General features: G+C 46.5%; 1 protein-coding gene across 1 annotated transcript in view; it reads right to left on the bottom strand.

The window, feature by feature from the left end:
* Positions 1–5,164: 5,164 nt before the first annotated feature.
* Positions 5,165–25,760, bottom strand: part of LOC138981077 (nucleolar protein 14-like) — a 41,014-nt gene continuing 20,418 nt past the window's right edge. The window contains exons 11-21 of the mRNA XM_070353904.1: positions 25,332–25,462; positions 18,492–18,716; positions 17,867–17,968; positions 11,749–11,811; positions 11,302–11,392; positions 10,982–11,051; positions 10,625–10,705; positions 9,168–9,312; positions 7,470–7,591; positions 6,596–6,751; positions 5,165–5,311 (exon numbers count right to left, since the gene is read on the bottom strand). Of these exons, the coding sequence (XP_070210005.1) occupies positions 5,194–5,311; positions 6,596–6,751; positions 7,470–7,591; positions 9,168–9,312; positions 10,625–10,705; positions 10,982–11,051; positions 11,302–11,392; positions 11,749–11,811; positions 17,867–17,968; positions 18,492–18,716; positions 25,332–25,462 (1,304 nt within the window). The 3' untranslated portion in view covers positions 5,165–5,193. The remainder of the gene's footprint in view (positions 5,312–6,595; positions 6,752–7,469; positions 7,592–9,167; positions 9,313–10,624; positions 10,706–10,981; positions 11,052–11,301; positions 11,393–11,748; positions 11,812–17,866; positions 17,969–18,491; positions 18,717–25,331; positions 25,463–25,760) is intronic.

Raw genomic sequence — 25,760 nt, 5'->3', positions numbered from 1 at the left:
TCCTTGAAGCGAATTTTTCAGTTGTGAGCATTATCTTTATACGGTTCGGTGTGTTTCGTATTTTCATGACAAAAATCATCATGTGTATCATTTTGTAAAGATTTATGTTAAAAATGTAATAGTTTGAGAAAGGTTGTGTGTGTGTGTGTCCTTGGTAGCTCAGTGTTGCAGAAAGGTACTGGTCAGGGGAAGTAAGTTTCCCAAATAAAACAGAAGTTGCCGTCCTTACAGGGAGTGCTCTGTGTTTCTTATGATCAGAAAAGGGAGAACTTCATATTTGCAGGAAACAAACTTTTTTTCATTTTGAAGCCTAATAGGCAGCCTCTGAAGTTTGAAACATACTTACATTCATAATTTGTTAAAAGCACTATTATGTAAGATACCTACCATCATGCCTCCCTGCATCCTTAATTTTTTTTCTGTTCCCTGTTCATTGACCCCGTCATGTGGTTGTACATTTCACAATGTTACTTAAATTATAATTGCGAAGTTGTAAAAACCTCATGATACATATTTCATAACCTTGTCTTTTATGGAGAACAATTATGATTACACACATACATCCCACACACAAACGACCAAACAAGTGGCGCTGACACACACATTATAATTCAATACGTTTATTCTCCTTCTTTGCTAAAGTTTATTTTTCAACTCACTTTACATCACAGCATTAAAACAAAATGTTATGCTGATATACATGTACCTTTCATAGTAAGCATACACACACATACACACAATTTAATGTGCTCACACACACACAAACACACATAGGTAGGCACACTCTTGTACACACACACTTACAATTGTAAACAAACACACACGCAAACACACATAGGTAGGTACACATTTCCACACACCCACACAGAATTGTAAACACACACACACACTATTTCTTCTCTCTCATGCACACACACACACTATTACTTCTCTCTCATCCACACAGACACACACTATTACTTCTCTCTCATCCACACACACACTATTTCTTCTCTCTCATCCACACAGACACACTATTTTTTCTCTCTCATCCACACACACACTATTTCTTCTCTCTCATCCACACACACACTATTTCTTCTCTCTCATCCACACAGACACACTATTTCTTCTCTCTCATCCACACACACACTATTTCTTCTCTCTCATCCACACAGACACACACACTATTTCTTCTCTCTCATCCACACAGACACACACACACTATTTCTTCTCTCTCATGCACACAGACACACACACTATTTCTTCTCTCTCATGCACACAGACACACACACTATTTCTTCTCTCATCCACACACACACACTATTTCTTCTCTCTCATGCACACAGACACACACACTATTTCTTCTCTCTCATCCACACAGACACACAGACACTATTTCTTCTCTCTCATCCACACAGACACACACACTATTTCTTCTCTCTCATCCACACACACACACAGACACTATTTCTTCTCTCTCATCCACACAGACACACACACTATTTCTTCTCTCTCATGCACACAGACACACACACTATTTCTTCTCTCTCATGCACACAGACACTATTTCTTCTCTCTCATCCACACAGACACACACACTATTTCTTCTCTCTCATCCACACAGACACACTATTTCTTCTCTCTCATCCACACAGACACACACACTATTTCTTCTCTCTCATGCACACAGACACTATTTCTTCTCTCTCATCCACACAGACACACACACTATTTCTTCTCTCTCATCCACACAGACACACTATTTCTTCTCTCTCATCCACACACACTATTTCTTCTCTCTCATCCACACAGACACTATTTCTTCTCTCTCATGCACACAGACACACACACTATTTCTTCTCTCTCATGCACACAGACACACACACTATTTCTTCTCTCTCATCCACACAGACACACACACACTATTTCTTCTCTCTCATCCACACACACACTATTTCTTCTCTCTCATGCACACAGACACGCACACTATTTCTTCTCTCTCATCCACACAGACACACACACTATTTCTTCTCTCTCATGCACACACACACACACTATTTCTTCTCTCTCGTGCACACAGACACACACACTATTTCTTCTCTCTCATCCACACAGACACACACACTATTTCTTCTCTCTCATCCACACAGACACACACACTATTTCTTCTCTCTCATCCACACAGACACACACACTATTTCTTCTCTCTCATCCACACAGACACACACACTATTTCTTCTCTCTCATGCACACAGACACACACTATTTCTTCTCTCTCATCCACACAGACACACACACTATTTCTTCTCTCTCATGCACACAGACACACACTATTTCTTCTCTCTCATCCACACACACACACTATTTCTTCTCTCTCATCCACACAGACACACACTATTACTTCTCTCTCATGCACACAGACACACACACTATTTCTTCTCTCTCATCCACACACACACACTATTTCTTCTCTCTCATCCACACACACACACTATTTCTTCTCTCTCATGCACACAGACACACACACTATTTCTTCTCTCTCATCCACACAGACACACACACTATTTCTTCTCTCTCATCCACACAGACACACACACTATTTCTTCTCTCTCATCCACACAGACACACACACTATTTCTTCTCTCTCATGCACACAGACACACACACTATTTCTTCTCTCTCATGCACACAGACACACACTATTTCTTCTCTCTCATCCACACAGACACACACTATTTCTTCTCTCTCATGCACACAGACACACACTATTTCTTCTCTCTCATGCACACACACACACTATTACTTCTCTCTCATCCACACACACACACTATTACTTCTCTCTCATGCACACAGACACACACACTATTTCTTCTCTCTCATCCACACACTATTTCTTCTCTCTCATCCACACACACACACTATTTCTTCTCTCTCATGCACACAGACACACACACTATTTCTTCTCTCTCATCCACACAGACACACACACTATTTCTTCTCTCTCATCCACACAGACACACACACTATTTCTTCTCTCTCATCCACACAGACACACACACTATTTCTTCTCTCTCATGCACACAGACACACACTATTTCTTCTCTCTCATCCACACAGACACACACACTATTTCTTCTCTCTCATGCACACAGACACACACTATTTCTTCTCTCTCATCCACACAGACACACACTATTACTTCTCTCTCATACACACACACACTATTTCTTCTCTCTCATCCACACAGACACACTATTTCTTCTCTCTCATGCACACAGACACACACACTATTTCTTCTCTCTCATCCACACAGACACACACTATTACTTCTCTCTCATGCACACAGACACACACACTATTTCTTCTCTCTCATCCACACACACTATTTCTTCTCTCTCATCCACACAGACACACACACTATTTCTTCTCTCTCATCCACACAGACACACACACTATTTCTTCTCTCTCATGCACACAGACACACACACACTATTTCTTCTCTCTCATCCACACAGACACACACACACACTATTTCTTCTCTCTCATCCACACACACACACACTATTTCTTCTCTCTCATGCACACACACACTATTTCTTCTCTCTCATCCACACACACACACACTATTTCTTCTCTCTCATCCACACAGACACACACTATTTCTTCTCTCTCATGCACACAGACACACACACACTATTTCTTCTCTCTCATCCACACACACACACTATTTCTTCTCTCTCATGCACACAGACACACACACACTATTTCTTCTCTCTCATCCACACAGACACACACACACACTATTTCTTCTCTCTCATGCACACAGACACACACACACTATTTCTTCTCTCTCATCCACACAGACACACACACACACTATTTCTTCTCTCTCATGCACACAGACACACACACACTATTTCTTCTCTCTCATCCACACAGACACACACACTATTTCTTCTCTCTCATCCACACACACACACACTATTTCTTCTCTCTCATGCACAGACACACACACTATTTCTTCTCTCTCATCCACACAGACACACACACACTATTTCTTCTCTCTCATCCACACAGACACACACACTATTTCTTCTCTCTCATCCACACAGACACACACACACTATTTCTTCTCTCTCATCCACACAGACACACACACTATTTCTTCTCTCTCATCCACACAGACACACACACTATTTCTTCTCTCTCATCCACACACACACACACTATTTCTTCTCTCTCATCCACACACACACACACTATTTCTTCTCTCTCATCCACACACACACTATTTCTTCTCTCTCATCCACACACACACACACTATTTCTTCTCTCTCATCCACACAGACACACACTATTTCTTCTCTCTCATCCACACACACACTATTTCTTCTCTCTCATCCACACACACACACACTATTTCTTCTCTCTCATCCACACAGACACACACACACACTATTTCTTCTCTCTCATCCACACACACACACACTATTTCTTCTCTCTCATCCACACACACACTATTTCTTCTCTCTCATCCACACAGACACACACTATTTCTTCTCTCTCATCCACACAGACACACACTATTTCTTCTCTCTCATGCACACACACTATTTCTTCTCTCTCATGCACACACACACACACACACTATTACTTCTCTCTCATCCACACACACACACACACTATTTCTTCTCTCTCATCCACACACACACACACACTATTTCTTCTCTCTCATGCACAGACACACACACTATTTCTTCTCTCTCATCCACACAGACACACACACTATTTCTTCTCTCTCATCCACACAGACACACAGACACTATTTCTTCTCTCTCATCCACACAGACACACACACTATTTCTTCTCTCTCATCCACACAGACACACGCACTATTTCTTCTCTCTCATCCACACAGACACACACACACTATTTCTTCTCTCTCATCCACACAGACACACACACTATTTCTTCTCTCTCATCCACACAGACACACACACACTATTTCTTCTCTCTTATGCACACAGACACACACACACTATTTCTTCTCTCTCATCCACACAGACACACACTATTTCTTCTCTCTCATCCACACAGACACACACACACTATTTCTTCTCTCTCATGCACACAGACACGCACACACACTCATCAATCTACAACCAACCAAATCGTCTGAACAAAGGATTCATTCCTTAGGAAGCACACATTTTATTTCGACGCACGGTCCTTCGCACGTTCCTTCTGTTTTTTGATGGCTCTGACTTCCCCTTCCTGTTCAGCAAGATCGGCGTACAGTCTCTTCAGCTTCTTATTCCTGTCTGCGTCCCTGGCAACACAATAAACAGCATGAACATTGGGATGACACAAACACAAATTAACTGTCTGCGTCCCTGGCAACACAATGAACAGCATGAAAATTGGGATGACACAAACACAAATTAACTGTCTGCGTCCCTGGCAACACAATAAACAGCATGAACATGGGGATGACACAAACACAATTTAACTGTCTGCGTCCCTGGCAACACAATAAACAGCAGGAACACGGGGATGACACAAACACAAATTAACTGTCTGCGTCCCTGGCAACACAATAAACAGCATGAACATGGGGATGACACAAACACAAATTAACTGTCTGCGTCCCTGGCAACACAATAAACAGCATGAACATTGGGATGACACAAACACAAATTAACTGTCTGCGTCCCTGTCAACACAATAAACAGCATGAACATTGGGATGACACAAACACAAATTAACTCTCTGCTCTGGGAGAAACACAAATCTTGACAAAAAGGTACATGTAGTGTTGAGTCTCCTTTCAAGACCCCGCATTTTATGACTTCCCCTTTCACCACCCTTGGTTGCAACATGTTACGACTTCCCCTTTCACCACCCTTGGTTGCAACATTTTCTGACTTCCCCTTTCACCACCCTTGGTTGCAACATTTTACGACTTCCCCTTTCACCACCCTTGGTTGCAACATTTTACGACTTCCCCTTTCACCACCCTTGGTTGCAACATTTTACGACTTCCCCTTTCACCACCCTTGGTTGCAACATTTTCTTTTAATACTGTCTGGAAATTTACCTGCATTTTAAGACTCCCTCCCCTGATTTTCTCAGATTTGTTAAGATCTTAAAAGGGGGGTTCCACTGTATCCAAACGACACAATGACAGCCAAAATACACCTGTACCCATCCTTAGAAAATCTTGAAAATGTACATTAAAAACAGTAATGCAATACAAAATCTTTAGCGTCAGCAATGAGCAGGATTCAAACCCAAATGATCCAACAACAACAACAGAAATCCGTATTGTCACAGTGGCCTTTGGTATAAGTCGGTGCAGTGCTGCATTCGTCATTCCAGGGACACAAAAATAACAATAATGAGGATACTTATTATATAGCGCAAATCTTAAAATAGTTCTAAGCGCCTACAAAAAAATAAGACTCATCGGTTTGTGCAGCTTCAGTAAAAGTGGTAAATGTTACAGAATTTGTCATATCCGACAACAATTCTTGAATTCATGCTTAACTTTATCACTCCAAGCACCAAGAACACTAGCCTGTAAGTACAGTATACCAAGAAACAAAGATCTTACTTCTCCATGGTGGCTTTGAGCTGTTGCCTGGCCAGGAACTGGGAGTCTTTGCGGATCTCTCGCATAGCGCCCTTTGTTTCCTTCTTGACCTTGTGTTGCAGTCTCTGCCTCTCCAGCTGTTCCCGTGTGCCCTTCCTCTTCTTCCTTCCATCAAACCTGCAAGCCCACACCACAAGTGAACAATCAGAGAGTAGCAGGGCCGGACCAAGTTCGTTTGAGGGGGGGAGGGGGGGGGGGGTGTTCCAACTGAAGCCGAGAAAATTTTGCATTTGTGAGGTCTGGGAATCAAAATTACACATTTTCAACAGTAACAAAATACTTCAGATATTCATTTACCATAGTGGTTCAGTGGAATAATCCCAAAGACATATATGCCTAGTAAATAAGTCTGACAGGACTCTTTACTTTGAATACTTAAATTCAAGCAAGCAAGCAATGATTACAACATGGAATACAAAGGAGAAGTGGTATGAGAGATGTATGGTGAACAATGACACTATACTTCATAGGGGCGAGCACTCGATGATCTCCCAGTGTGCAGTACAGTCCCTTTCAGAAACATCGGTTCCCCGATAGCGCAGATGATATCTTGTTGCAATCGGTTCTCTGATACTATTAATATTAGTGATAGTGTAGCATGTGACTTGACTTGTGGCCTATGATGATGGACTTATAACAGGGAGGGCAGGCCGTTGTCGACTTGATGTTGTTCATAATTTGAACTAGTTTTAGAAGACCAAATAAAGTAAGGGAGTTGGGGGAAGAGCTTAAAAAGTCCACATATTTTTTTTTCTCTCTCTGAGAGGTACATCGGATGGTCAGGGGGGGGGGGGGGGGTTGTTCCGGAACCCAGGACATAGGATGAAACACTTACACCTCCTCTATCCGGGGTTCGAACATTTTGAGCGGCTGGGGCTTCTTCTTCTCCATGGTGAGAGCTTGCAAGGACCGACAGGCGTCTTTTTCTAGAGTGGCCTTCAGATGTTGAATGCAATCCTGAAAACAAAAACAAGCACAGCCATTAGACATTTGGACGCTTGTCATAGTTCTAATCCAAAAACAAGCACAGCCATTAGACATTTGGACGCTTGTCATAGTTCTAATCCAAAAACAAGCACAGCCATTAGACATTTGGACGCTTGTCATAGTTCTAATCCAAAACCAAGCACAGCCATTAGACATTTGGACGCTTGTCATAGTTCTAATCCAAAAACAAGCACAGCCATTAGACATTTGGACGCTTGTCATAGTTCTAATCCAAAACCAAGCACAGCCATTAGACATTTGGACGCTTGTCATAGTTCTAATCCAAAACCAAGCACAGCCATTAGACATTTGGACGCTTGTCATAGTTCTAATCCAAAAACAAGCACAGCCATTGGACATTTGGATGCTTGTCATAGTTCTAATCCAAAAACAAGCACAGCCATTAGACATTTGGACGCTTGTCATAGTTCTAATCCAAAAACAAGCACAGCCATTAGACATTTGGACGCTTGTCATAGTTCTAATCCAAAAACAAGCACAGCCATTAGACATTTGGACGCTTGTCATAGTTCTAATCCAAAAACAAGCACAGCCATTAGACATTTGGACGCTTGTCATAGTTCTAATCCAAAAACAAGCACAGCCATTAGACATTTGGACGCTTGTCATAGTTCTAATCCAAAAACAAGCACAGCCATTAGACATTTGGACGCTTGTCATAGTTCTAATCCAAAAACAAGAGGCGAAGCCTTCAAGGCTCACGTAAGAAATCGACAAACAGTAACACAAACTCAATCACTCCGTCACACATACACACACACACACAGTAAGCATAGGTGACACTGTGCAAGAAAGCGAGACACTAGATCTAGATCTGTCTGTCTGCATGTAGCTTACTTACAGACACGACTGCCCACTAGTCTCGGCCCGCTCAAAATAACAATGACCGAGACATTCCTTCGCGTGACGTCTAACCCTCTTACGCCATAATGTGACGTCTTCAAATGACGAAATGTTAAAGTTTCTACCACAGACATACACACGCACGCACGCACGCACGCACAACGTAAATTTGTATCGTTTTATAAAAAAGCATTTTTTCTTTTTACAATTTTTAGATTTTTAAATACCAAAGTCATTAATTCATTTTTAAGCCACCAAGCTGAAATGCAATACCGAAGTCCGGGCTTCGTCGAAGATTACTTGACCAAAATTTCAACCAATTTGGTTGAAAAATGAGAGCGTGACAGTGCCGCCTCAACTTTCACGAAAAGCCGGATATGACGTCATAAAAGACATTTATCGAAAAAATGAAAAAAACGTCTGGGGATTTCATACCCAGGCACTCTCATGTCAAATTTCATACAGATCGGTCCAGTAGTTTAGTCTGAATCGCTCTACACACACACACAGACACACAGACATACATACCCTCGTCTCGATTCCCCCCTCTACGTTAAAACATTTAGTCAAAACTTGACTAAATGTAAAAACACCCCCATAGATGTAAAAGCGCGTGGAAGTTGCCACCCACGCAGAAAAAGAACAAGAGGAAGAGGAACCAAAACGAACAAGCAACAAGTACCTGCAGTCCTTGTGGATACTGGTTTGCTGGCAGTTTACCAAGCATGTCCTTGATGGGAGCAAAGATGTGCGCTGCAGCAGGAAGAGGAGAATACAGGTGACTATACTCCTGCAGGAGCTGTACACAGGTGCTGATGCTCGACACTCTGCAACAACCATCATGACATGCACTTAGCACCACAACAAGAATACCATCATGACATGCACTTAGCACCACAACAAGAATACCATCATGACATGCACTTAGCACCACAACAAGAATACCATCATGACATGCACTTAGCACCACAACAAGAATACCATCATGACATGCACTTAGCACCACAACAAGAATACCATCATGACATGCACTTAGCACCACAACAAGAATACCATCATGACATGCACTTAGCACCACAACAAGAATACGATCATGACATGCACTTAGCACCACAACAAGAATACCATCATGACATGCACTTAGCACCACAACAAGAATACTATTGGTGAAGACAGTGAAATCCTCCAGAGGTTTTGTTTGTTTATAACACCTGTAAACTTACCTCAAGTTTGAGACTCCCTCCCTTTTATATTTAAAACGTATTTTCTCAGGTTTTTGGCATTCTGAAAAGCGGGGTTCCATTATGCAAGATTTTCAGTTCCTTCTAACAAAATACAGACACAGTAAATCTGCAGATAAAGTAAGCACCCCCACCACATGGTCCATTCCTTAACGTGGTGTGGTGGTTTGCGTGTCTCGGTGACCCTAAGAGCTATGCCAGCGGGAGTGTAAACTCCTGGCAGGGCTTCCCAAGCTGGACAGGTCGAAAGGTAGAGGCCAGACTAATATGGACCAACCTTGTGCTCACACGGCAGGTCCTAGGGCCATGAGCTAAGGGTGAGGTAACCCTGACAGAAACCTCGAGTGCTGAAGACGTATGTGTTGGGCCGCACGGCGTACTCCAACAAACCACAACACTACGCATCAACTGCCATTATGACACTTGGAGACAGAATTGACAGGACCACTAATTATATCTCAAGATCTGGACTCCAAGTGTGATCGGCGATCGAAAAGAAGAAAGAAGTAAGCACCCAAGACCTAGGTAAGGGCCAGTTACTCATAGTGATGACAGACACTATAAGAACACAGTCTCATATCGATATTTTCAAATTGTTATCACAAAAGCCAGATTTCTAGCATAAGTTACACAAAGTTTCAACATAATCCGAAATGACATGATTTGATGAGCAGGAAGTCATGCACATCCATTCAAATTGAAAATGCTTTGTTTGTTAAGGATTTTGCAGCTGTTGACTTGAGAAGTTATAAATCAGAAGACGCTTTACTGTGTAGGCGTCCTGACAGCGCACTGCTGGATGCTGATGCTTTAATTTATTTGAATCACAATCTTTTCTTTTTCTTCAATCTTCTATTACATCCTGCCCCTGACATTCTTGCTATCTTAGGTTGGTTACCTGAACTCGTCTGTATCAACTTGCTGTTTTTCAACATCGGCAGCCAGCGTCTTGATCACAGACAACACAGTAGTATCCTTTCTGCAAAAAACAGATCACACTATGAATACTTACGTGGATAGCAGTGACATTTCTTCCTGATTTCTATCATTTATATATAATTAAAAAATCTCACATCTACAGAATTATTTGACATATGAACTACCGTTTATAAGAAACAAAATCTGTGATTTTCACACATGAAAATAACATGTCTCAAAATGACAGCAGAAGTTTTAAACCACCAGTGAAGTATGTTGCAAGTGTTCACCTTCAAAAAATACAATGTATCAGTGAAAAGAAACATCCAACACTCACACTTTCTTTTTTACCCTCAGAAGGTTAGTGAAATTCCCAACAGGTTTGAAGGGTGGAAACACCCTCTCCACTGAAAAAAAAGACAAAAATTGTAAATCTTACACACATGGTTCAATACATTGCACATGTTACACAATAATACAAATTGCTACCTTCTGTTCATTTTTGTAACAAGAATACAATTCCCATGAAAAGGGAGTATGGCTGCCCAACTGGTGTCGAAAAAACATGCCATACACATAAAAACCCAGTTGTACAAAAACACAAGTGTATACATGGGAGTCTCAGCCAAAGAACGCAGAAGACTACAACCTTCTTACCTTTCTTTGCATCTTTCGAAGATGCCAAAAACAGGATGCCATGCATAAAGTTGATCACCTCTGGAATGTAGCGTTTGGAAAGCAATACATACTGAAAATAGAAAGATAAACCATATAGCAATAATTCACATCGGCCCAGAAAACATAAAGAATAATAAAACTAAAACAGCAACAACAAAATTCTGAACAGAAAAAAACCATACACACAAACACACACGCACAGAGAGCAAAACTGGAAAGATTGCATGACTTACTTTCAGAATAAAGCATGTTAAGGCAAACTTAATGCCAAACAGAAAGAAACAACTTTGGGGGGAGGTGGAGGGGAGATAACTTTAACTGATCAACTAAATCTAAAGCTGCATCAAAATCTGTACTGCAGGCTCTTTGTTCTGAATTACACAAACGTACGTGAACAAATGGAAACAGTTTTTGAACACTACACACCTCCAAACACAAGGAGCAAAGGTATAATCCTGATGCAATGTCCCGTTCATTTGTCACTGGTGTCTGAAACACAGAAAAAAAATATGGCACTTGTAAAACAGAAACTAAGATTGAACAACAACCCCTTAAACTACTCACTTATCGCCCCCCCCCCCCCCCCCCCCCCCCCGCCTCCGGCGCAAATCAAGAGCACACGATAATCCCAAAGAAATGACACTCCTCTTTCTCTCCCTCTTATTACTTACAGTTATACTCACACACCTGCGCGCGCACACACTCACATACACCTGACACACACGCAATCACTCTCGTGCGCACATACATCACACATAGCCAAGTCATGTATTGATTTGGGCAAATAACGAGGGCAGTTTATTCAAGAGAATACCATCTGACAATGAGAGATATCATTGTGCAGTGATAAGTCCCATAAGTCCACAACAAAAAACAACAAACATTTGGTTACACTAACAACAAACACAAGGAGCCCTCACTCAAAGATTTAAACACCGTGAATAATGATTACATAACATTAACAAGGTTCGAGTCGCTTCATGCACAACCTCACTTCAAGTGAAGGCACAAACAGGCATGCATTTGCCTCAAAATTAAAAACATCATGCAACGGATTGCTAACAAAATACAACGGTGGATGCCGGGGGTGGATGGGGGGTAAGAAATAGTTGGCATATGCCCGCTGCGCCGCGCTGGTAAGGACTGACCACAATGTGTTGCTCTCCCGTTCTTATAGACCCCCGCTGATGCATCACACGTGCAAGCCCCCCGGCAACATGGACATTGCGGCTGGGCTATTCTCCTTGACTTTCACAAGTCCTCCTCTCCCCTCTCTTTCTAATTACGGGCCTAAGTGTTGATATCCTGCTTTACTACCCTCTCTTCCCTACCTGCCAACACTGATCCCTTTAGGCCTACCTCAAGTATCTAACATCCTCCTCCTCCACCCGCGGCTAATCTGTCTCGTTTAAATAGAGTTTATCTGACGCTGTCCGCTCTATCTAAACTCACACTTAAACTACTCACTTATCGCCCCCCCCCCCCCCCCCCCCCCCCGCCTCCGGCGCAAATCAAGAGCACACGATAATCCCAAAGAAATGACACTCCTCTTTCTCTCCCTCTTATTACTTACAGTTATACTCACACACCTGCGCGCGCACACACTCACATACACCTGACACACACGCAATCACTCTCGTGCGCACATACATCACACATAGCCAAGTCATGTATTGATTTGGGCAAATAACGAGGGCAGTTTATTCAAGAGAATACCATCTGACAATGAGAGATATCATTGTGCAGTGATAAGTCCCAAATTAGAGGTACTACTCGTTGTTCAGCCCAACTAAAGACAGTATACTAGGTTAGAGGTGGGAGGTTTAGGATTGTTGTGATGTTATACATGAAGGAGTTGCCTGGGCTACATGTGATCTGTAAGATGATCTTTTGTGGCAGCTGGTCTAAGTAGCCTAAGTACGCGTTGCTTTTCCAATCCCCCATCACCTTGACAATTTCCCCCGGCACACCACAACTCAACGCCCACGCGGCACCACCCCGCCGAAAGCTGTGGCTGGAGAAGTTTCCCCCAGCAACAGCGGTAGTCAAGCGCAGTTTCTTATTAAAGTCTGATCCTTTCATCGGGAAGACCTGCGCCTTGGGGTCCATCGGCCCCAACAAAGGTAACACAGCGGTCACGGCAGACACTGGACACAAGGGATGGAGTGACATTGCCGGGAGCTTAATTTCACCAGAGCGCTCTTTACGCTGAATCGTTTTGCTCCATTGGAGCGTTATTGACATGCCCGTACCCAGAATAACCACCTGGTCTCTTGTGAGCTGCTTACAAGGATCGAAGTTCCCGTTGTCCTGAAACAAGTTCGATCTCCGGAGAACTCCGAAAAAAGCACCAAACACGCAGCCCAGAACACAATATCTTGCCTACACTCAAGGTCCAGCTGGCTTTTTATTATGTGTAGTAATTCAGGGGTGATTGGGGTTTTCTTATCAGTGGCACACCCCTTGCATTTTTCGATGCCCTTAAGTGTTGTCTGGACGTACCACGAGTCCCTGAATGGGTGCGGCACGCCGCTTTCAAGATGAAGAATGCGAATAATGTTGATGTATTGCTTGATGGAGGACGGTTTCAAACCTCGGGCTAGGTACGCTGCGTATTGCGCAACAGTCTGCTCGTTCACAGGCACTGGCATTATGTCCATCTCCCCACAGAAACGTAAATACGAGGTAAGGTGGATGCGGTAAGTCTTCCTAGTGTTATCAGAAAAGGCACTTGCTCTGTAATCCAACACTTTGCCGTCAGTTGCGCCCCTAATGGGGGCTGCTGGTCTGAAAAACAAGAAACAACAGGGCTTGGTCAGACATATGGTCACACAGGTTGATGTCGGGGGGTCTCCCCCGGTGCCAGAATGTCAACAGACGCACTAAGTCTTCGCGCCGTCTGGGCTCATGGAGGCGGGAAATTGTGTCAGCCATGATGTTTACACTACCAGCCACATGTATCGCCGCGATTTTGCAGTTCACTTTTGCACATTCCCACGCCATTTTACGGAGCAGACTGTTCACATACTTATTAGTCGATCTGCCCTTATTAATGATAGCTTTTGCGACAGTACTATCGGTATGAATAATCACTTCTTGTCCGCACCACATCGGAGCCCATCGTGTCACTGCTTGCACCACAGCGCACACTTCTTTATAGTTAATATGTAGCTCCTTTGCTGCCTGCATGTCTTTTTCAAAGATGGTGTACTGCCAGTCACCTTGCCAAAAGGCACCCGCTGCAATATTACATGCATCTACATGAACATGCTGTTTTGCATTGTGAAAATAATATACTGTGCCGTTAAATACATGCATAAAAGAAAGCCACCATTGTACATCCTTATGAAATTCGCCAGATAGTTTCGCTTTGTGTCGCTGCTGCTGAAGGGGTTTAATCGTGTCCAGTATCCGCCGCAGAAAGAATTTTCCTCCTCTGACAGCCTGACAGGCCCAATTAAGGGACCCCGCTATGCTTTGTAGCTGAGTTTTTGTCGCGCGCTTCTTTCCTCGGATCTGGAGGAGTCGCTGCCGCAGTTGCAGCAACTTGTCACTTCCAAGTGACAGGGTGTTGTTTCGCGTGTCGATGTCGACACCGAGAAACGTGATACGTTGAGTAGGCCCCACCACCTTCTTCCAGCTAATGTTGAAACCCAGTTCCCTCAATAATCTAATTAAAGACAGTAACATGTCATTGCACTCTTGTCTGGTAGCTGCTACCAGAAGAAAATCATCAATATACGCTAACACACCTGGCATGCCTTTCCGTGCCATGCATCTGCGAATAGCTTGCGACAGGCGATGGAAGTGTGATGGCCCTACGTTGCTGCCAAAAGGCAGCCGACTGTCAAAGAGATAAGTAGGTTTCTTTTCACCTGTGAAATGCCATTTCAGCCCAGTCATACAATAATCGTCCGGACTGATGCATACTGACCGATAGGCGGACTGCAAGTCTACTTTTGCACACCAATACCCTGTCTTCGCTAGGGCGCACGCGTCAGATACGGTTTGAAATTTAGCTGACTCAGGTATAGAATAGTCGTTCATTGCCCTACCTGTGGGTTTGCTAGCGTCATGGATCAACCTGATGCTGCCATCATCCTTGGGAATCGCAGCGATAGCGCTTACCACAGTTGGTTTTCTACTAGCTACAATGTAATAACCTTTTTCTATCTGATCTAATAGCTCTTTTTCCACAGCTTTATGGTGTTCGTTCGATGACCTATGGTTTGTTTGCTCTACGTCTAGTACGCCTGCCCTACTCTCTTCTGTTACACGGAAACCGTTTCTTATGCCATCTAATAAAAAGGTTTTGTCGTGATCGCCTTCTAGCACCTTGTGCCACATTTGAGATTTAGCATTAATGGAATCACTATTTCCGAGAAATTCGCACTTATTGGAATCTAGCTGAGGGAACGGGCTGTTGAAGGTGGGGCCTACCGTTTTGTCGGCAATTCGTTGCGCTGTGTCCTAGGCTGGGGAGGTGGTAGCTGTCACTTTGTGGTCCTTGCCGGGGTGGCCCATGCCGCAGGTGTCGCAGACGTGGAAAAATCTGCAGCGGGACCCATAGGGACAGTCGCCTTTGTTGGTATACAATAAGCACACTTCCTTCCCGTTGGGTCCCGCTGGTCGCCGGGAACCGCCGCTGGCCGTCGTAGCCTTGCCGCCCTTGTTAACTCGGACGCCATGCTGGAGCCGGTCCCGCAGGATCACCGTGGACAGGTGGGGGTTGGGGGTTCCCCACTTGAATCCGCTGGACGACTGGCGCCTTCTGTACTCGTCGTCGTACAGAAGCACCGACTGCCACAAGTATCTGGCCCCCAGCTCGCCTATCATCTCTGTGTACCGGAGGTAGGCGGTCGAGTCAAACCCGGGCTTCTCAGCACTCAACTTCGCCATGATGCGTGCGTTTGCCACAATCCAGTGGCAGGGGGAGACTTTGTCAAGTTTTGGTCTCTGGTTGAGTTTTAGGATGACACCTCCCCCGAGTGTCACCTCTTCCTCGGCCGCCATCGACCCCGGCACAAAATCCAGAATGGAGAGATAGGAGGTCTCACCTGTTGGCTGCAGTGACAAGCCGCCTAACAGTCCCTGGAGTGGTTCCACGCTTTTTTCCTCAGTCACCCGCTGGGATAGTGGCCCTCCCCCGCTTCGCTTTTGCAGGGCCGCCACTGCTACTCGCAGCGCTACGTAGTGGCCACGCTTGAGACCCAGGCCCTCCAAATCCTGGGCAGTCGCATTTCTCAGCACATTGAGGGTGTTCAACTCCTCATCCTGGAGAACTTTAACCACCGTTAAAGGCAGATCTGTTGCCCACGCTCCAAATTCGAAGTCCATATTGCAGTAAGAAATAGTTGGCATATGCCCGCTGCGCCGCGCTGGTAAGGACTGACCACAATGTGTTGCTCTCCCGTTCTTATAGACCCCCGCTGATGCATCACACGTGCAAGCCCCCCGGCAACATGGACATTGCGGCTGGGCTATTCTCCTTGACTTTCACAAGTCCTCCTCTCCCCTCTCTTTCTAATTACGGGCCTAAGTGTTGATATCCTGCTTTACTACCCTCTCTTCCCTACCTGCCAACACTGATCCCTTTAGGCCTACCTCAAGTATCTAACATCCTCCTCCTCCACCCGCGGCTAATCTGTCTCGTTTAAATAGAGTTTATCTGACGCTGTCCGCTCTATCTAAACTCACACAACAACCCCCACCGCCCCACCCCCCATCTTTGTGTTCTTGTTTTCACTTTCTCTGCTAAGTGTAAAAACAACTAATGTATTCAAATCCAAGACATTACTAACCATTTGAGAATGTGTTGATAGTCATGGGATTGTATGATTATCATTTGAGAATGTGTTGATAGTCATGGGATTGTATGATTATCATTTCTTTGCACTCCCTCCACCCAGCAACCTCCCTTTCCATCAACCGAACAATGCCTCTGTTAAGCAGCTCTCCTAAAACATACTGTGACAATGCCTCTGTTAAGCAGCTCTCCTAAAACATACTGTGACAATGCCTCTGTTAAGCAGCTCTCCTAAAACATACTGTGACAATGCCTCTGTTAAGCAGCTCTCCTAAAACATACTGTGGAACAGGACCAAGTTAGTTAGTTAATCCTCTTTGCTCAGGCTGGACCATAAGGCGTTACAAATCTTCTCTTAAGCGAGCTAGCTGACTGCATTCCAGGTCTTGCCCACAGTTCTTCTCCATTTCCCCAAAGGTCTGCGTCTCTTCTTTCTACCTGGTTGTGCCCATCTGAGGTCAGCTTGTGGATGCCTTACCAGGACTAAAACAGCAAATATAGTACAATGGAACCCCCAATAAGACCCCCCCCCCTCCTCCCCCCCCCAATTTAAACTGTCTCCCTTTCAAGTTTTAATACCCTGTTTTCTGACTTTTTGTTCATAACCTCTCTAATTTAACCCCCATTTTAAGACTCCCTCTATTTTAAGACCTGATTTTCTCAGATTTGTGGAGGTCTTAAAAGGCATGGGGGGGGGGGGGGGGGGGGGGGGGTCCGCTGTATGTTTACTGATCATACCTGGCCCAGCATTGCAGCCATGAAGTGAAAGGCAGGGGTGACAACCGGGTGCTTGAAGTCAGAGGTTGGATACAGCACAGAAATCAGCTTCAGCAGTAGCATCTGAAAAAAGGATAATAGCACAAACTTTAATGAATGATTTCACTGTATGGTGATCATGGGGCAGTTAGAAATACACAAAATAAGTGTGTTAAATGTAAAAAAAAAAAGGTAAAAAATAAATTGATTCTCTTAAAAAAACATATTTTGAAGCTGTTACTGGTTTTCAATCAATATGCAAGAGAAATGGCTTTGAGGTCAGAGCATCTTTCTGCAGTGTCTTTGGTCCTGGGTTTGACACTTTTTAGATCATGAAAAAATATCAACAAGGTCATGGTGGTGGTTAAAAATCCCAAGCTCACTTATCAAAATGCAGGGATAGGGTTAGTACATACAGAGGTGAAAGTTGAGAACGTTCCAAATAATACTAAGAACTGACTTTTTCAAGTTTTGCTTATGATTCTGACACCCCTAACTATTGGAAGAAAAAAAAATTTAAATTAGGAAGCTATCAGGAAATCATTTTTTAATTTAAAAAAAACAACAACACTGATTTTGGGATGGGAGGTTTCATTCCTGCCCTTACCGTGTCCAAGCCCATGTATCTGCCACGACCGCCGCGACGCTGGCAGGTCTGTTGGAACTCGTCATGACGATCCAGAAGAAGCTGAGTAAGGGCGCCGGTGCAAGCCTCAGGGTTGTGATTCATCAGCTGGTGCAGAAGGGGCGTCAGGCTATCAAACAGCTTCACTGGTGGGCCATCTTGTGCCATTGAGTCCAACAGGTATTCAAGCAGCAGTGAAAACAGCAGCTAGAGGGGAGGTAATGAGGGATGGTTTACTTGATTGTTTGATTGTTTCATATTTTTAATCTCTCTCTCTCTCCAGGTTTGTCTTGTGTGTGCGTGTGTGTGTGAAAGAGAGAAAGATTAAAAATATGAAACAAACAGAGAGAGAGTGAGAGAGAACAATATGCTAAATAACAAACTATAAGTAAACTTACCATGGACTTTCAAAAAGATATCATTTACCTTTTCCACAGCGTCCATTCAAAGCATTATCCCAACAGACGTTCATACAGACTTGACATTAAGTTGCAGAACAAATGAAATGGCACACTAGAAACTACACGTTTTTCACATGGAAGCACCAACACACAGAAATGTGTTTTCTAAAATGCAATTTGTTCTCAAACTTCCTGTTAACATTTGTAATTTGCTTTATGCTGTTTACTTTTGTTTGATCTGCAGCTTTGCTAGCTGAAATCGAAAATTTTATTGTAAATTTTCATTTAATAAATATACCTACCCGAATCACATGTAGCAGTTGACTCAGTCTAAAGTGCTAGGTCTGAAAAGGCTACCCGTCTAAGGGGAGCAACCCCAACTAAAAAAGTGTAACGTAGCTATGGTAATGACGACGCACCCAGGGAGTTACCTCCCCTCCTGCGTACTACGTCACTACTGCTACTGACCACGTGACCCCTATCATTCGACTCGAAGAATAAAATCTCCAAATCATAAGCGGGGTAGGTGGGAGGGACTACGATATGTGATTCGGGTAGGTATATTTATTAAATGAAAATTTACAATAAAATTTTCGATTAAATTACATATTCCTACTCCGAATCACATGTAGCAGATTGAAACAACAAGGCGGTGGGAAAGAAAAAGTTCAAACTCACTCTCAAATCCTTGTCAAGAGCTGACCCCCTGCCACCATGGCAGGCAAAGCTCTAGATCCATCCTGGCGAAGAGCCGAGATGTCACGCAGGTAAAAATTCATGAAGACATCCTCGGAACGCCAGTATGCGGTGTGTAGCACCTCCTCCAGTCTTCTTGATCGTAACACGGCCAAGGAGGAAGCCCAAGCTCGCGTCTCGTGAGCCCGAGCTGATTCCAGAGGAAGGACAGGCTGTGTCCCCCCTTCATTGCGGCGGCTCCACTCGTAAGCATGCTTAATGAGCGCCGACACCCACCGGGCCAGAGTCGTCTTAGTAATATCCTTATGTCTCTCCGTATTGAGAGAAATAAACAAAAGCTTTTGAGCTGCGGATCTAAGAGACTGAGCACGGGCAAGGTAGATGTGAAGGGCTCTAACAGGGCAATTTACTAAGTCTGGATCATTCGGAGCCAGAATAGTGGACAACGGCCTGACATGAACCAAAGGAGAAGCTCGCTCGGGAGCCTGGTTTTTCGCAAGAAACTCAGGTCGAAACCGCAAAGTAACGGACCCATCTGATTCAAAGGAAATGTCGTCCGAATTACCGGAAAGAGCGTGGATCTCACTGCCCCTTCGTGCCGATGCTAGCAGCAAAAGGAAAAGGGACTTGCGTGTAAGATTCGCAAAACTGGCATCTCTGAGAGGTTCAAAATCCGCTGAACGCAGAAACTCCATGACCAATAAGAGATCCCACTTAGGAACGGGCGTACGAGACTTGACGTCAGAAAGGGAAGCGCCCTTGATGACTCCAGCGATCACGCCACTAACATCTATAGAGCGACCTATCTGGCGTAGGGTCGCCGAGATGGCCGATCTTCTTACTTTCAACGAGGCAGCAGAAGCTCCCTGAGAGGACATGAAAGCAAGATGGTTCGCCACGTGCATCGTGCGGGGCGCCGTAGCATCCAGCCGATGCTCGTGACACCAGGTAACCCAGGCCCTCCAATGTGACTCATAAACGGACGAGGTAGATGCTCTGTGCGAGCGTCCTACCAGGTCCATGGTCAGATCTGATGCCCCTTTGCGCCTCAGAGAAGACCGCACAACCTCCACGCGTGAAGATTCAGCATCTGAGGCTCTGCGTGGAGGCTGCCGGTGTGAGGCTGTACCAGTTCTCCTCGCGTGAGAGCGAGAGGAATGGGAGGGCCCTGGGCGAGTCTCAGCAGGTCCGGGAACCACGGCTGAGACGGCCAAAGAGGAGCGATCAGCAGGAGGGACGGGCCCTCCTGCTCCGCCTTCCTGAGAACTCGCGTGAGCAACTGGAATGGCGGGAACGCGTAAGCCTCCAGGCCTGACCAGGAAATGTCCATCGCGTTCGTCTCCCACGCCTCGGGATCCGGGAATGGTGAGACGAACACTGGTAGTCTCTTCGAGAACCTGGTGGCAAAAAGGTCCACCTGAGGTTTCTGCACAAGAGACCAGAGACGATCCAGCGCTCCGTGAGTGATGGTCCACTCTGTTTGAAGCACTCTGTCGGAGCGGCTGAGCGCGTCCGCCAGAGTGTTCAAGCTTCCGGGCAGGTACCTGGCCGAAAGCCTGATTTGATGCTCTGAACACCAAATCAGGATCTCGCAGGCCCTGGCCGAAAGCGACGGAGACCGCGACCCTCCCTGCTTGTTGATGTAAGCTGCCACTGTCGTGTTGTCTGTAAACAGACGAACATGCTTGGCCTGAAGGGAGGGCCGGAACTTGTCCAGAGCTAGAGCCACGGCTTCTAGCTCCAGCAAGTTGATGTGCTGCATCCTCTGATCTGCCGACCACAGACCTGACGCAGTCAGCTGGTCTGTGTGAGCCCCCCACCCCACCAAGGACGCGTCCGTGAACAGGTCCAAATCTGGGGCAGGAAGGGCTATCGGCACGCCCCTGCACACCCAGTCCGTGTCCAGCCACGGAAGGGTAGCGGATTGGAACCATCCCTGGAGAGGGATGAGGGCATTCCAATCCACCGTGGGAGAGTCCACGAACGGCTTCAGCGCCAGCTGAAAGGGACGTTTGTGGACCCTCCCCAAGGGGACCAGGAGAGCCATGGACTCCATCTGCCCTAAGATGGAGGCCAAAGTCCGCAGGGAGGCCCTCGGGAGAGGCAAAGTGGAGCGTATGCACGCCTGGAGCTTGTCCACCCTCTTCTGAGAGGGCTGAACAGTCCAAGCCACCGTGTCGAAAGACATTCCCAAGTAGGTGAACGTCTGACACGGTGTCAGCTCCGACTTTGATCGGTTGATCGAGAAGCCAAACATGTTGGCCTCCCGAAGAACCGATTGGGTATCCTGCTCGCACCCCGCCTGACTCTGACTCAGGATGAGCCAATCGTCCAGGTAGGCACGTAGCCGGACACCCCGCGACCTCACCAGCGCGCAGACCTGTCTCACGACCATGGTGAAGACCCAAGGGGCGAGAGACAGGCCAAAAGGAAGGGCGCGAAACTGGTAAACCTGACTTGCCCACCGGAAACGAAGCCATTTCCGGTCGGCTGGATGCATAAGAATGTGGAAGTATGCATCCGTCAGGTCGATGGAAGTCGCCCAATCTCCCGGGCGGAGAGAGTCCCTGACCGACGCTGGCGTCTCCATCTTGAACCTTATCTCCCTCAAAAAGGTATTGAGGAACGACAGGTCCAAGACAGGACGCCATGCCCCTGAGGCTTTGGGGACGGCGAAAAGCCGTCCGTAAAACCCAGGGGAACTGTGGTCGAGGACTTTCTCCACTGCGCCCTTCTGCACCAGGGAGTCTATTTCCGCCCGAAGGACGGAAATGGCTTCCTGCGAGGAGGGAGGCCTGAACGCCGGCGGACGCCTGACCAGAGGAGCCTTGCCATCTTTCCAGAGAAGACGGAAGCCCGACCTCACGACCCCCACGATCCATTGACTCTGTATGGACACGAGCCAATGGGAAAGTGCCCGGGAAGGGCCCCCCGCCATCACCAGAGTGGAGGGCGGGGTGGGGGGGAGATCGGGAGCACTTCATTGGGGGTGAGGCTTGCTTCCAGAGCCGCCTCTCCCCCTGCCGGAAGACGGTCGTCTTCTCGAGCCCCGAGAAGAGGAACGTCCACGACCCTTGTCTGCCGGTTTGGGAGGGCCAGCAACCTTAGCCTGCTTCGGCTGAGAAGGCTGAGACTGCTTGGACTGCTTAAGGCTGTGCAGGGAGAAGTCAGAGAACTGCTGGTCCCTGTTAGCCTGAATTTCCTGTCTTCGGGCATCAAAAACGAGATGCCCAAAGAGGGAACCCTCCAAGACCGGTGAGGCACGCAAAGTGTCCTTGGTCGCCTGATCCGAAAACTGAGAGTGTGACAGGAAGAGATCCCGACGACACATAACAGAGTGCGCATAGTGCACAGCAGAAAGTCTCATCTGTTCTTCATTGACCCTCGCAAGAGCGGCCAACAAAGTGGAGACGTCATCCGCATCCTGATCCTCGCTGAGAGAGAACGGATTCAGCGAATCAGTGAGGGCACGAGAGAGGGCCCGAATGAGAGTCTCAGCAATGGAGGCAAGCTCCAGCTGCTGACGCCCTGCCTCTTCAGAAGCAATCAGCGTGTTCTCAGAAAAGAGCACGCCGTCATCCTTCTTGATAGGCTTGGCCAACAAGGCAAGCATCTCCGGAGGAACTGTCAAAGATGAACGCGGGAGAGCGAACGCATCCAACAAGTTCCTAGGAGACTTCTGCAAGACCAACCGCCTGTGAGACGACAGAGCGAATGCAGAAGCCTGAGAAGGCGAAGCCATCCACTGCTGAGCCAGCTCCGGAACTGAGCCGTGAGGCACGAGCAGCGGAACCGGAAGTGAAGGAATTCCGCTTCCGGAAGGAGATGGCTTGGCCAAAACCTGAGAAAGCTGAAAAGCTATGGATGGAGACTCCAAAAACCGGAAGTATGAGTCATCCTCCTTCCCAGAGCGAAAATCAGCCATCGCGGACGGTGCCGTCGAAGCGGCAGCCGAAGAGACCGAAGCCCCTTCCGCGAAATATCTCGAAGTGACCTCAGCAGCGGCCTCAAGAGCCACTTTGAGTCTCTCCGGATAACCAACACGTGCAGCCTCGCTGGCGACGGACTGAATATCCGAAACATCCGGCGAAGGACCGAAGTCCACGTTGCTGGTAGAAGGGCGGTGAACACCGTAACCGGAAACCGGAAACCCGTCCACTCCAATACCATCCGAACTCATGCCCTGACTAGGGAAAGAGTAAGAGGACGGCATGCCCACAGCCGCCGGAACCGGAACCGCAGTCGAAGCAACAACCGAAGACGGAAGCGCTGACTGCCCCGGCCAGGGCTGAGACACCTGCCCAAAGGGCTGGTGATGCCCCCCCGCGACCGCCATCCGAGAGGAAGCGGAAGCGGAAGAAGCAGCAGATCCGGTCTGAGCCGGAAAAGTATCAGACGCGACCGCGAAAAGCGGAAGCGCAGACACTGTGGACGGCGGCCGGAAGGCCGAATGCCCAGAGGGCCACGTCCGGTCAACCCCGGAAACGACCCCAGCGGGTGCGTACATCGGGGGACCTATGCTTCCGGCGAGTGCCGGAAGCGCAGCAGACGGAACCGGCTGGTCGACTCCGGAAACGACCCCAGCGGGTGCGTACGTCGGAGGACCTACGCTTCCGGCGAGTGCCGGAAGCGTCGAAGCCTGAACCAAATGCCGCCATTGCTCATCGACACGATGGTCTTCCGTGAAGCCAAAGTGAGAACGAACAGGGGTTTGCGGGTCGTGAACCCGCCGAAAAGGGCTGCTTCCCAGCAGGGAGCGTCCAGCGGCCTCACGAGGACCTACGGACCAGCCCAACTTACTTGCGTCGCCAACCACAGCGGTAGAAGGCACAGAAGCAACCGCCTCGGTCAAGGACAGCGTCACAGCCGGAAGCGGAAAGGAAGCCATCGACGGGACAACGGAAGTCGAAGGCTGAGAACGCACCATCTCCTCTCTCACCAACGTGCGAAGCTCGGGAACCAGCGAAGAAAGCAACGATGAAACCAGCGACGTCGAATCTGCAAGCGGCAGAGAAGACGAGCGAGAAACAACAGTACGCGTAGGTTGATTAGACTGCCCCACAACCGGCTGGTCATTTGGGGCAGAAATAGGGACCGTCATAACAGCATTGTTAGCCGCGTCGGAAACAACAACCAAAATAGGCTTAGGGACAGAAGTGGAAGACTTGGGTTTAATTTTCCCTTTCACATCAGCCTTGCCGCGCTTTTTGTCTCCGTCAGACATGCTGACAACAAAATGGCGACAAAAATTCCAAAATGGCTACCACAAAATACGTGACCAACACGTGGCCGAAAATTTCAAGTAGCAACTGAAAAATTACGTTCGATACAAGTAAAGGAACGAGCTCACCAACTACCAGTGCAGCGGGTGAAGAGACGGGTGTGGGTGCCGGTGGGTGTCTAAGCAAACACCAAACAGCGAACTTCCACTAGAGCCAAAAAATTCACGACCTGCTCCCTAGAAAGCTGAAGTGTCGAATGATAGGGGTCACGTGGTCAGTAGCAGTAGTGACGTAGTACGCAGGAGGGGAGGTAACTCCCTGGGTGCGTCGTCATTACCATAGCTACGTTACACTTTTTTAGTTGGGGTTGCTCCCCTTAGACGGGTAGCCTTTTCAGACCTAGCACTTTAGACTGAGTCAACTGCTACATGTGATTCGGAGTAGGAATATGTAATTTAATCAGCTCAGCAGATAGTTCTTTCTTCCGTTTATACAACACAAACCTGTAGCTTCTGTTTGTTGCCCTCAACCAGACTGGGATGGTGGCAAGCGACAAGTCTTTCTACCACTGTCACTTGGTCCCCTTCACTGTACTTGCTCAGCAAGTTCACCAGGCTGTCCAGATCAGCTGGGGCTGGTGTTCATAAAGACAACATCATTGTTAGAATATGTGCACCTGTCTGCCGAGTACTATCCTGCAAGTCTGCTTATTTTTTGTGTGTGTGGTTACAAATACTTCTTCACACCATTTTCATGTGATTATTAATGTTGACAATTGCTTAAACAAAGAATGATCTGTTGAGTGTCTATCAGACTGCCAGCCCTTGTGAAGCCTCAAGTGTAGCAATTTAGATTTGTTTTAATCATTTTCAGTGTAGCAAATGGTGCCTTCTTGTATAGGAATAGACATCTTAAATAAAGTTTCATAAAAA

Source organism: Littorina saxatilis, linkage group LG12 (assembly GCF_037325665.1).
Source record: "Littorina saxatilis isolate snail1 linkage group LG12, US_GU_Lsax_2.0, whole genome shotgun sequence".
In the NCBI taxonomy this organism is placed as follows: domain Eukaryota; kingdom Metazoa; phylum Mollusca; class Gastropoda; order Littorinimorpha; family Littorinidae; genus Littorina; species Littorina saxatilis.
This window is presented reverse-complemented; position numbering and strand designations above follow the sequence as displayed.